The sequence below is a fragment of the Patiria miniata genome, unplaced genomic scaffold (genome assembly GCF_015706575.1).
Source record: "Patiria miniata isolate m_02_andy unplaced genomic scaffold, ASM1570657v1 HiC_scaffold_19, whole genome shotgun sequence".
Classification (NCBI taxonomy): Eukaryota; Metazoa; Echinodermata; class Asteroidea; order Valvatida; family Asterinidae; genus Patiria; species Patiria miniata.
In genome coordinates this window covers 11,068,630-11,081,452 of record NW_024037057.1, presented here as the reverse complement: position 1 = coordinate 11,081,452, position 12,823 = coordinate 11,068,630, and the positions used below count along the sequence as shown (strand labels likewise).

The window sequence follows — 12,823 nt, the reverse complement described above, 5'->3', positions numbered from 1 at the left end:
TGTACGTGCACAGTAACAAATTAAATGCGTGCATGGTCCGGTATATACCACGCACATATTGACTGCAGCAGTAGTCATTCAATAAGACGACCCCCAAAATAGACAGAGTGCATGCGTACAGCCTAGAGGGGGTACTGGTATTGATATACTCACGATGCATGCGATGTATACAGCAAAGATCCTATAGCGCCGCATAGTGGTATGCAGTAGGACACCCTTTTTCGACAACGATCACGGGCCGTGCGAAACCACTTTTTACTCGACACTTTGCCAACCGCAGTACAGGAAGTCGATGCCAATGCGTGCTTTGTTGAATGCCGACTTACACAAAGGATTTTGTAATGCTTTTTATGGAAAGGGGACCCAGAGTAACACGACAACTTGAGCAAAATGGCGACTTACAAAAGCTGACTTAGAAATATAAAATTCAATGGAAATGCATTACAGACAATCGGGACTTTAGTCAGACGGCCGACTTGAGCGATTTGACGAGTTGTACAATGTCAATTTAGCCAGAGTTTACTGTATATTGACCCTTTGCACATTGCCCCATGACAGTGGGCAGGCTTAGTTCCTGTTTGATACACCTCATTAAGTACTTTATACCATCATTGCACCTGAAGTTAAATGTAAGATTTTAGGCTTTACATGGTGGAGTATCTTTCGGTTTGCGGTAACACCATGTGGTATTAACTACTGCGCAGCAGCTATTTAGTTCTGAAAAGAACTTGTCCTGCTTATTATCAACTTTCGCTACGTAGTTTTAGTTCCGATAAGAACAGTCCTGCTTTAAGTTCTAAAAGAATTGTCTTTGATCTCAACGTTTCGACTTGCCTGCTATAGTCTTTGTTAGGCTGAGCAGCAGTTATTACCACATGGTGTTACCGCATACTGAAACGATACTGAATTTAAATAACAAAACTTTCCCACTATCATGGAGCAAGGACAACGCAATTTTTTTGGAAGTTAAAATGTTACAATCTGGCCCCCCACTATGCAGTATCACATTTCGTATTTACATGAGCAAACTGGAAAGAACAGGAGTATTATTGAGAAGACGTGGACATTATAATTACAATAATCGTGAAACCACATAATGCACGTTGGAAATAACACCACCAACTACACGATATAAATCCATTATTAGCAAATTGCGGTATCGAATCAGGATACAGGAAGAAAGTTTCCTATCCAGGGTTTACAATTGGAAACGAGGTTGGAAATAAAGGAAGCACTGGGGACAAGGTTGGCACACACTGTGTCCCGTCCACAGGGCTCTCAATATTGGAAAAAGAGCGCCCTCTTTTGTTGGCGCACATAGAACCTGTATCTATCACATGGTGAATAACTTACAAGATTCGGTATCCAATGACATGCTCTTGCCGTAAGTCTCCAGTATTTTGCGTCGCGTTGATGCTGTACTCGGACTGCAAAAATTAGACATTTCATAGAAAAAAATGTACAAATATATCAGCAAATTTATCATTATTCAAGAGTGTACTTTACAATTCTTCTTTGTCTTCAAGCAAATTTGAATCCTGGGTCCTGATTGGTCGATCCATGGCAACAACTCCACGTTCTAAGATATGCGCGTTATTCCTACTGCACGTTCGTATAATAGGATAACCGCTGAAAAGTTTGTGTACAACATGTGTGTTCCATCTTTGCTGTTTGTCAAGTTTGCTGGAAGACAAATTCATTATCATACTCGCGCTTGTGGAATATGAAAAAAAAGGATTGTGTTTGTGTTGCGAATGCCATTCGGACAACACCATCTCATGATTTGAGGGTCCGGGTTCGAATCCTGATGCTGGCCATATCTTGCGTCCTTGAGCAATAGACTTTACCATAATTTGCCTTTCTCTATCCATAAGTAATGGGTACAGGCATAAGTTGGGTATGTCGAGTAGTGGTTAGGATTTGTGACTCATGACAAGAGGTCAGGGTTCGAACCCTCCTGCTGGCCATATGTAATGTCCTTGGGCAAGCCATTTTACCCAACTTTGTAATTCACCACCCATGATAAATGGTACAGGTGTTAGTTTGGAATGGCACTAAGTAGTTTAGGTTTGTGACTTATGATCGGTGAGTTGGGAGTTCGAATCTGGCCCAACCATGTGTCCTTGAGCAAGCCACTTTTCACTAACTAACATTATTTTACCTGTGAGGAGCTGATTTGGACTTATCAGGATCGCGTCCCTCTGGGACCAGTGAACTGGTACTCCCGCTAGAGCCGCTGAGAGAAGAACCTGACTGTTGAGTGCTAGTCACTGATGGGGTGCAAGGTACCAGACTTTGACGAGGTGAGGTGTCTACGGACGCACCGCTAGATAGGCTCGCTGCACACTTGATGGCCTCATAGATGGGATCGACTTCTTCTACATCTAACGAACGACAACAAAAGGCATGTGAAGTTGGCTGGTAACTAGAGTGCCTTAAATTCTATTCAACTGATTCAGAACAGCTTAAAGATATAGTCCATCATTTGTAATTTGTGCATTTTGTATGTTTAAAGCAACAAAAGGGCTCAAAATCTAAAGAAGGGTACTGAACAACTAACCTGATGAAGTTTCAGCTCAGCTTCAGCTGTATATTCCAATAAAAACAGCATTCTAGGATCTCAATTTTCAATCAAAAGTTGCTGAATCATGTTTTGAATTGGACTTGAATACAGCGTCTGAGACACGTTCTCACTGAGCCGATTGCAGCTACGCGATGTCACACACTGATTTGATGAATTATAGCAACCGCGCGCGTGTGCGTCACGCCAATGCTTGTGCGCGCTTCGCCGGAAAAAAAAAACGAACTTCTAATTTAAATTTCCTACGGTGCATCTAAAGAAGCACTGTTGGAAAAGCCTTCTTTCGTTGATTACTTCAAAACGACAGCTTGCCAGAAAGAATAATTTCACAGGGAGTTTAGTCCCCTTACTATCTATCAAGTTTTTTCAACCAAGTATGTTTTTCAACAATAATTACGCCAGTTATTTTTTGGATAGCTGCAAATGATGGACTACAGCTTCAACAGTTTATTGAATAAGCTATAGTGATAACGTGGTGGAATGGAAAAATCTACTTTCGCTGTCACATGTAAACTTAATTGCCTTACAGGTAGGATAGATCATTTGTAATTTGTGCATTATGTTAGTTTGAAGCAACCTGTTTGTTCATCTGGTTTCATTTATTAAACTGCAAGCCATTTCACCACATGACCAAATGGCACTCCATACCTCAGAATTGTGCGTGGATACTTCTGAAGCACTTTTCTTAAATGTTTGTAATGGTAACACTGTGAATAAACTGCACCATTAGAACGATCCGAAAACACTCTTTCACCTGGTATATGGTTGATGTATGGGCGGCCAAACATATCAACATGCCGCCTTTCTGAAAAGTAGTGAATATATGTGTGTTGAGGGTGTTCTATGTGTGGTTTCCTGGTCGACTAGAGTCGCCCATGGGAACCAGCAGGGGGGTATACTTCCTTGTCGACAAAAGTCGCCCATGGTAAGGAAAGGGTATACTCACTGGTGTCGCATTGTCTCGGAATCTCTAGTTCGGAAGAACTTTTCTGGCGACGAAGAAGCTTCTTCTTGTCAACCTTGAAACAACAAGCAAGTATTTTACATTACATAGGGCTTGTGCCCCTTGCGTTAAATACAAAGAATTTGACCCAAAAAAGTCATGATCATGTCAAAAGGCCAAACAGTACATACATGTAAGTCGATAACAATGCACATTGATAATAATGTTTATTTATAAATGGCACATATCCACCATTATTAGTGCTCAAGGCGCTACATCATTATTGCCCTGCTCATTGGGCCAATAAAACATTCCAAATACCATTTCAGCTCCCTGGGGAGTATACAGCTCAATGCTGCCATTTCCGCACAAAGCAGCTAAATCAACCACAATAACCATCTCTTGATCTGCCCTCACAGGTACCCATTTACTAGTGTGTGGGGAGAAGCAATGAGTGACAAAGTGCCTTGCCGAAGGGCACACGCACCATGACCCCTGGCTGGACTCGAACCCATAACCTGCAGAATTACCTGCAGACCACAAATTCAATGCTCCAGACCACGAGGCCATGGCACTTCATTGGTTGATGTGTCGAGGTCACGTGACGGATTTTCTGCTACTGGCTCTTTGAAGATTCAAAAGCCACGCACAAATGTCCGAACCTACGAGATTCATTATCAAAGCGGTATTTAACTGATCTGTGTATTAACCTTAATTTTCACAAATATGATGGAAACACGTACCAGCGGTTTGATGTCACGAACGCTTGCCTGCCGACGGAAAACCTTGTTGGGCTTTTCCTACATGAGATGAAAATGTGAATAAAATGAGAATTTTGTTAAAGAGGTTGTGGAATGCTAAAAGACATTTCCGTCATTTGTCGGGTATATGTAGCCTAAGGTGTGATGAAATAAAAACGACTATTGTGTCTGTCGTGAAATGAGTACAAAAGGTACTTTTGAGAGCTGTTTTTCAGGTCCTGTTTTGACCCGAACATGCAATTTGTGTAAAAGTGCAGCCCAATGCAGCGTAGTATAAACGAGTCCTGTTTATTACGTCACGATTTACTATGGTTTGTTTGCTGCCCCCAACGACGACTTTTACACAAATTGCACGCTCGGGTCGAAACAGGACCTGAAAAACAGCTCTCAAAAGTACCTGTTGTACTCCTTTCATGACAGACACAATAGTCATTTTTATTTCATCACACCTTCGGATATACCCGAAAAATGACGGAAATGTCTTTGAGCATTCCACAACCTCTTTAAAAGCTTTAGCACAAAAAATGTGTGCTGGGCTTATTTTAAACAAGTACGTACATTTAAAACCGGCTATGGGCCTGGTTGCCGAAAATGGTCTAAGCCTAAGGCGAGGGGCATTATCAGTGACCAGTCCCTGAGCTTTTTTTAAAAGTATTTGTTTCAAACCAGCCAAGCACATATTTTTTTCCATTCATAGTTCGGTCAAAAGGTCTAAATAAGTCACAAATTGACAAAACTCCAACGATTATGTTCAACAAGTTTACTTCAAGTTTATGGTATGGTATGTGCCTTGTGCGCATGGCACTAAAAATCTCCTTATATGGAGATTGGCGCTCACCCGGTGCGTATTGTGCAATATGGAGCAGATACCAGCGGTTTAAAACATCCCATGTGACGGGCTTTCGACCTATAGGAATGGGTAAACTCCCGATCAAACCAAGAAAAAGTGCGTTGTTTAAAAGCCTTAAAACAATGAAGGTGATTTAGACTTACCACACCTCCTCTGCACTCCGGTACGCCGTCCTGGCATTTATGGTGGACGTTTGTTTTGCAAAGTTTACATCGGAGACCTTGCTTTAAAATTCCTATAATGCAAAAAAAGAAAGAGATAATCACTCAACTTTTCCTTCTAGTTTAAAGTTTGCATTTTGCGGGTGTATATAGCGGTTTTGGTAAAATAGCTTGCCTAGAAACACAAAATGATATGCAGCATGATTAATACCCCTGACCAAAAACACTGCACTCCCCTTTCTGAATATGGTTTTTAAAAAAAATGGGTTAAAGAAGGGGTAAAGTAGATTGCTGAGGGACACAATATAACCAGCAGCAGGATTTGATGAACCCCTGGCCCTCTGATCACGAGTCACAAACCCTGACTGCTACGCTTCATTCCCCTTTCTGATAACACTTTACACTCCACAGTTAATTCTGGTACCGACTACTACTCCAAGGTTGAACGAAGAAAGTAGGGGTAAAGTGGATTGCCTAGGGACACAAAGTAACCAGCAGCAGGATTTGAACCCCTGGCCCTCTGATCACGAGTCATAAACCCTGACCACTAAGCTTTATTCCCCTTTCTGATTACATTTTACACTCCACAGTTAATTCTGGTACCGACTACTACTCCAGGGTGGAAAGAAGCAAGTAGGGGTAAAGCAGCTTGCCCAAGGACACAAAACAACAAGCAGCTGGATTCGAACCCCTGACCCTCTGATCAAGAGTCACAAACCCTGATCACTACACTTCACTCCCCTTTCTGATTAGGTTTATAAAAAAAGGGGGTGTGGACCGGCAAGTAGTGGTAAGGTAGCTTGCCTATGGACACAACATACACTAACAGCAGGATTCGAACCCCTGACCCTATAATCATAAGTCCTGAATCCTAACCATTAAAAAAATTGGACAAGGACAGGTACTGATAAGTTAGGGTAAAGTCGCTTGCCTAGGGACATAAAATATCCAGCAGCAGGATTCAAACCCCTGACCCTTTGATTGAAGTCACAAACCCTGACACTATCACTACTCTTTCTGATTACGCTAAAAAAAAAAGTAGGACAGGAAACTAGGGATAAACTAGCTTGCCTATGGACACAGCATAACAATTTTGAAGATTCACCTTTCAGTAAACCCCGGCAGTGGTCACAGAACGTCGGCTTCTTGAAGTTATAATCCTGAAAACAGTGAACTCTTTTTCCGTTGTCAAGCAAATCAGAGAAGGAATCCTTAGCCTCCGAAGAAATCAAAGACTGGTCAGCTTTCGGCTTTAGGGGATCGTTGACAGTTATCCTTGCGTGGCCGTTACTCAACTTCCAGCTTAGTATGTCTGGTGTAAACAGTCGTAGCTGGTACCAAAAAATAAACAGAAATTTTATTCTAATTAAAAAACACGGTGAATTGGGAAAGTTGCAATTAGCTTCGGTTCAAGACTGCATTTGGATTTTGTTGCCATACTAGCCGATCCAAATGAGCTTCGTGCACAAGTACCCCCTCAACGGTAAGAAAGGGAGAGTTGGGGGAGACCACTGGAAGAGACACTTGAACGCATTGCTGACGCGCCCGACGCCTATTAAGTGAAGATGCTATGGCATTTTGTGCATCATCAGAATAAAAAGGAGTCGTGCATACTTCGGGCTATACGCACGCAAACCAGTACGTCCATTGGGCACTCAAAAGTGGTCGAAAAGCGCCCTCTAGTGTTAGTCCAAAGAGTCCATTCCTGTGCAGTCAAGCCATCATGGCCATAGAGGGCGCTATTGATCTTATCCAGTCTGGAGAACTTTGACACAGTGACCCAAGAAATTTGAAGCGCACCAAGCAGAAGTGCACGCATTAGCTTGAAAACGGCATGCATGTGGTAGGTGCTCAAAGTTTCTTGGGTAGAAGCGCCGAAGTTCCAAAGGGTATTAATTGCAGGTTTCTGACCAACTTTCCCGGTATCTTCTCGCATTGAAGTTACTGGTTTGTACATCATGCTATTACTCCACACAAGAAGATTCGGTGAAGTTGCTCAAAATCCTGCACCTTTTGCCTGATACAACAGGCCCGTTAATTGCGGATGAACGTTTTCCCAAATTCTCCAGTATATTTAACGAGATGATGGTGCCTAATATTTTCTCCAAACCTGTGCCTTCTTGCTCTCCAGAGATACTTCACTTCGTTGCAAATCATATTTGTGATTGACGATCTTCTTCAGACATTCGGCGGACTTGGCATGCTGCTGGCTGGCTCTGATGCTGAGAGAGACAAAAAAATGATAGGGGAAAAAACTCCTTAATTTGCAATGTTTCTGCTGAATGAAGTGATATCATTATTTATGGGCTGACAAAGTTTTCAAGACTAGAAAGATTAGTAAAGCTGGTCACAGAGCACATAGAAATCTATTCAATTGACTATTGAATTGACAATTCATGGGGTACTGGTGACCTCACTGCCAGTCAAAATGGACTACCAGTGACCTCAAAGTCAGTCAATATGGACTAGTGACCTCAATGCCAGTCAAAATGGACTAGTGATGACTCACAGCCAGTCGATATGAATTAGTGACCTCACTGCCAGTCAATATGGAAAACTAGCGACCTCACTGCCAGTCAATATTGACCACTAGTGACCTCATAGCCAGTCCATATGGACCAGTGACCTCAATATGGACTACCTCACTGCCAGTCAATATGGACTACTAGTGACCTCACAGCCGGTCAATATGAATTAGTGACCTCACTGCCAGTCAATATGGAAACTAGCGACCTCATTGGCAGTCAATATTGACCACTAGTGACCTCATAGCCAGTCAATATGGACCAGTGACCTCACTGCCAGTCAATATGAACTACTAGAGACCTCACTGCTAGTCAATAACGAGTACTAGTGACCAAACTGCCAGTCAATATGAGTATATTTTACGTTGGAAGTGGGAATATTAGCAAAACCTTTCATGCTGCTTCGTAAGTTTTGTCACAATCTCTTTCTCTGCGCTGATTTTCTTCTCCAATTCACTTGCCTGAAAACAATTGACATAAAATAATAGCATTTGAAATGGTTGACACTGTGAATTAATACTATTAACACTTCACATAGGATTTTAAAATTGAAAACAAATTCTGACATTGAACCACAGAACTTAACAAAACCAGAGCGGGCCAGTCCATTAAAGCTGATCCCTGAGCACTCAAAGTTTTTGTCCAATTGATTAAAAAAGGCCATTCACTAGAGTCTTTTCATGCACCAATCTACAGTAAGTCGGGTTTAGCCCAATGATTGACTTTGCGGGTAATCCTATACAACAGCACTGCCCGGCTCATAAGTGCCAGTGAGTCGGTTAGTCAGTCTGTCAGGTAGACAGAGGTCTAAAGGCTGGCCCTTTGGGACAAACTAACATAAAGTGGATGTTTTCAAATTAGGTCAAGTAAAGCAGTACCTCTACCGAACCGCTCAGGTACTTTAACCCTAACTCCCCAGCCTAATTTACTAGGAACCATACCAATTCAGGCAAATTCCAATACCCACATGGGAAATTGTACACACACACTGTTGGACTTAGTTTCTGGAGGTATGCCAAACCCAATGTAAAAGACCATCAGTTTAGGGGTACTGTACCTATCCCAACAGATTTAAACAACACCTGCTGTTGGACTTTGAAGGGTTGAGTTCGGTTAGGGTTAAGGGTGCAGGAGTAAGAGACCCTTTTGTCCATCGTCTGTTTTTCTGACATTTCTAGCCCTTTTTTGAAAGGCAATTAGCCATGTAATTTGTAACTTCCAATTAAAACAAAATTTCAATATCTGAATTTGACTCTTACCTCTCTAAGCAGAGTGCTGTGTGTCTCTCGTAAGACATTCTCTGTTGCGGCATTCATTACCAATTTGGTCCCTGCAAGATCCTTTAAACGCACAAAAAGTAACAAGTTACACGATTGCAGTTTGTTTTTATTTGAGGGGTGGGTCGTGTGGAATGGTACCCTTAAGACTGGCGCAGTGTGAGATTTACACTCTATGAAATACGGACGCCTTGGTTGTATTGCGCATGCCTGAGTGAAATTAATTAGATAGGGCAGTGACGAGGGTAAGAATCAATATAAGGTAAAAAAGACCAGATATCATAGGAGTCCGAATTTCATAGGACACTGGTTAATACTCCGCAGGAATGTGAACGCCAATGCAAATTTGTAATGTGATTCAAAGTTTGTGATCTGCGAATTTGCCCACGTTTGACACATTTCAACTCAAGCAAATTATGCAGTGAATGTTTAATGGTGTTGAGTTCGCAATCGTGAACCAGCCTGACGCTCTTCATAGGGCCGTGGCCTCGTGGTCCAGAGCATTGAATTCGTGGTCTGCAGGTAATTCTGCAGGTTGTGGGTTCGAGTCCAGCCTGGGGTCATGGTGCGTGTGCCCTTGGGCAAGGCACTTTGTCACTCATTGCTTCTCCCCACCCAGGAGTAAATAGGTACCTGTGAGAGCAGAGATGGTTATTGTGATTGATTGTAGCTGCTTTGCAAGGTGGTGGCAGCATGGAGCTGTATACTCCCCAGAGAGCTGAGATTGTCTTTTGAATGTTTCATCTGCCCAATGAGCAGGGTAATAATGATGTAGCGCATTTGGTAACAAATACTGGTGCGTTTTATAAATACACATTATTATTAAAATGCCACAAACCATGTAATAGCAGTGGACGCATGATCAAAGTAGACAAAGTCAAGACTTACCCCCGTTGCATTCTGATCAGGTTTGACAAAACCATACTGTCTCGGTTCTCGCTCAAATGATGAGTAAACGGCCTCTCCTGATGTGTCGATGCCTTGCATCGCACTGATCATACAGTCCATATGTTGACCGTGCGCGTTCAGCTACGAAAAATAATCATGATGAAAAGTCACTGCACATAGACAATATTGATGGCAAAAGACGACAAAGCGGTAGGGCTGAGTCAATTCGAATAATTGAATATTCGAATATTCGACCTTCAAATCGATCGAATATTCGAATATTCGGTTATTTGGCCATTCCAAATTCCCTCAAAAGCAAAAATATGCCATACATGTACATGTAGTCAACGTACGTGCGCACGTCAGCATGCCATGCATGATTTCTTCACAGGTAAGTCAGGTATTTGACAACAATCAGTTGTTCTTCAGTCGTCAGTAATTTAAAGATTAACAATAACCAAAGAAGCTAGAGTGAAGGATTCCTTGTTTGCATGGGGGACGTATTAAGCCGTGAACCCCAAACACGGCGGATGGCGTCAGCTATTGTGACTCTCCGACCCTTAACTCGCAAACAGGAACCGAGCATATCTATTACTGGAAGCTTCTTGAAGTCTACAAAATGGTGTACTTCCTAGTCACAGTATTGAGGATAAAAAAATCACTTTTATAATAATAACTCGCACTTTTGTCACCAAGAATTGAGGAAATGATTTTATATCATTTTAAATAAACTTATTCTCAACAACCAAAAACTCCAAGAAAAAAACCTATGATATTTAATGTCTTTATTCAATGAAATATGGGTCTTTGAATTGTAAATGCATATTTAAGTTTATGCAAATAATGGGCGTGGGCGCGGCATACACACGCCCCAGCTTGACACGTGCAAAGCAGTATTTCCTTGTTTGCCCACAGGGGATGTATTATAAGCTGTGTACCCAAAACATGAAGGGTGACATTTCAGCCAAAAAAAAAAAAAATCGCCAGCCGAGCTCCGGCGGGCGCATTGTTGGCGGGCTAATTAGGGCACAGGTGCGCTGACCCGGTTCTTTTGTCTGGCTAAGTGCGTGCTCTGGAGATAACTTTCTAACAAATAGGCCACTAAAAGGTTTGGATATTCCAACTTGCAACATTTTGATACATTTTGTCTAGCTGTGGTTTTCTATGCTGGGAATCAGGGGTACGGTGCGGTGAGTTGACCGCAAAGTCTGTCTGGCGAAATAAATGAGAGCTCTTTTGAGTTTGAAATCCTCTCTGTTGTCTGCCCTTTTTCTTGCGTTTTGCTCGACTTGGAGGACATGAGCCAGAGTTTCCCGCTATTATTACTGAGTGTATAATTGCTGAACTAGTTTTTGAAGTGTTTATGTATATTTTATTTGTGCAAATATTGGGTGCAATTAGCAGACTAACCCAGCGAACAAAGCTGACGGACAGCGAACGAAATGTGTTCGATAAAAGGGTGCTCTGATCAGTTGAGAGAACTAGATTATTTTGTACATGTACATGTATATAATTACGGAGGCATTGTACTAACAGCCATAGTAAATTTACCCCTAAAAGTAAACAAGAAATTCTTTCAGAAAAATCCCAGAGTCCGTAATGTAAATGAACCAAGGTTTTCAAAACGTTTTAATGTAATGTTGGGGTTCATGACAAGTTTTCTACAACACCGCCATGTGCTGTGAGCAGCATACTGCGTGCATGGCGATTCCCTATAACCACGTGCATTCGACACGATTGAACAGGCGATGGAAAACTTTGGGGGGAATTGGCTTCGCTGTATCAGTGTAATGTACCGCTTCTTGTGCGACCCTGTGCGAGCAGTACGTCCTCAAAATAAGTACATGAAAACGGAAAATACAAAGGCCCACACAGAAAAAAAGAAATCAAGTTCTTTGCATGAGATTGCAGAGGTCTCCTACATCGATGTTGGCATGCCATTTTCGCGATGTCAATAGCCGATCCAGTATTAAAGCCCCTCCCACTGCGCACGTGGGCAAATTAGCACGTGCTCCTCTCCAATGCCACGCTGCATTTTCCTATGCTGCACACATGTACATGTAACACCAACGCGCGGAGAAACTTGCCAGGATCGCATCGGGGAAAAACAGCGGCGGTTTTCTTTTGAAAGTAGGGATTGTAAGTAGGACAACAACAAACAAAAATACGGACAACGGAAACGTTACAACTCATGCTAGAAGTTTGATATGAAAAGGTGTCAGGAAGTGTTTTGTGAAGACATGAAAGACAAAATCTTGTTTATCTTGTCGGAAGCATCAGCGATTGGTGTTGCAGTCCGGCGTTAAAAAAATGGGTTGGCTTTACTGCAAGCACTCCCAAAGCAGAAGTAATATATGTATGGCATTATTGCTTGGCATATATACAAGCTACTTTTATGGGTTTTTTTGGCAGCAACTTGAAACTTAACTTTGAGAATACACTTTTGTTGTTAAAAAAAAAGTTTTTTCCACCTTTTTATTTCATTGCATATCACCACCGAATATTCTTATTCGAAAATAAATATTCGAATATTCGTTTATCGATCGAATAACCGAATATCCGAATATTCGGCACAGCCCTACAAAGCGGATGTATGTCGGGAATTTACAAGTGGGTGTTTAATGAGATGTTGAAGAAATACTTACATACTCTTATTGAATTGATATTTGCGGAGTATTTATAAAGCATTATTGTGCAGATTTTGGTTTAAAAGATTCAATTTCTGGGACAAAACCACAAGAAATGATGAATTTACCCAAAACAGTACACTTTACCGAGACCAAACACTTGAAAAAATGGCTTGCAATTTACGATATATATTACCGCATTATTGGGCA

General features: G+C 41.8%; 1 protein-coding gene across 1 annotated transcript in view; it reads right to left on the bottom strand.

Moving 5' to 3' along the window:
- Nucleotides 1–12,823, bottom strand: part of LOC119725785 (SH3 and cysteine-rich domain-containing protein-like) — a 31,207-nt gene that overhangs the window by 3,904 nt on the left and 14,480 nt on the right. Inside the window, exons 9-18 of the mRNA XM_038197359.1 lie at nt 9,987–10,127; nt 9,081–9,161; nt 8,212–8,282; nt 7,407–7,518; nt 6,402–6,627; nt 5,279–5,370; nt 4,268–4,324; nt 3,528–3,600; nt 2,162–2,384; nt 1,354–1,427 (exon numbers count right to left, since the gene is read on the bottom strand). Of these exons, the coding sequence (XP_038053287.1) occupies nt 1,354–1,427; nt 2,162–2,384; nt 3,528–3,600; nt 4,268–4,324; nt 5,279–5,370; nt 6,402–6,627; nt 7,407–7,518; nt 8,212–8,282; nt 9,081–9,161; nt 9,987–10,127 (1,150 nt within the window). The remainder of the gene's footprint in view (nt 1–1,353; nt 1,428–2,161; nt 2,385–3,527; nt 3,601–4,267; nt 4,325–5,278; nt 5,371–6,401; nt 6,628–7,406; nt 7,519–8,211; nt 8,283–9,080; nt 9,162–9,986; nt 10,128–12,823) is intronic.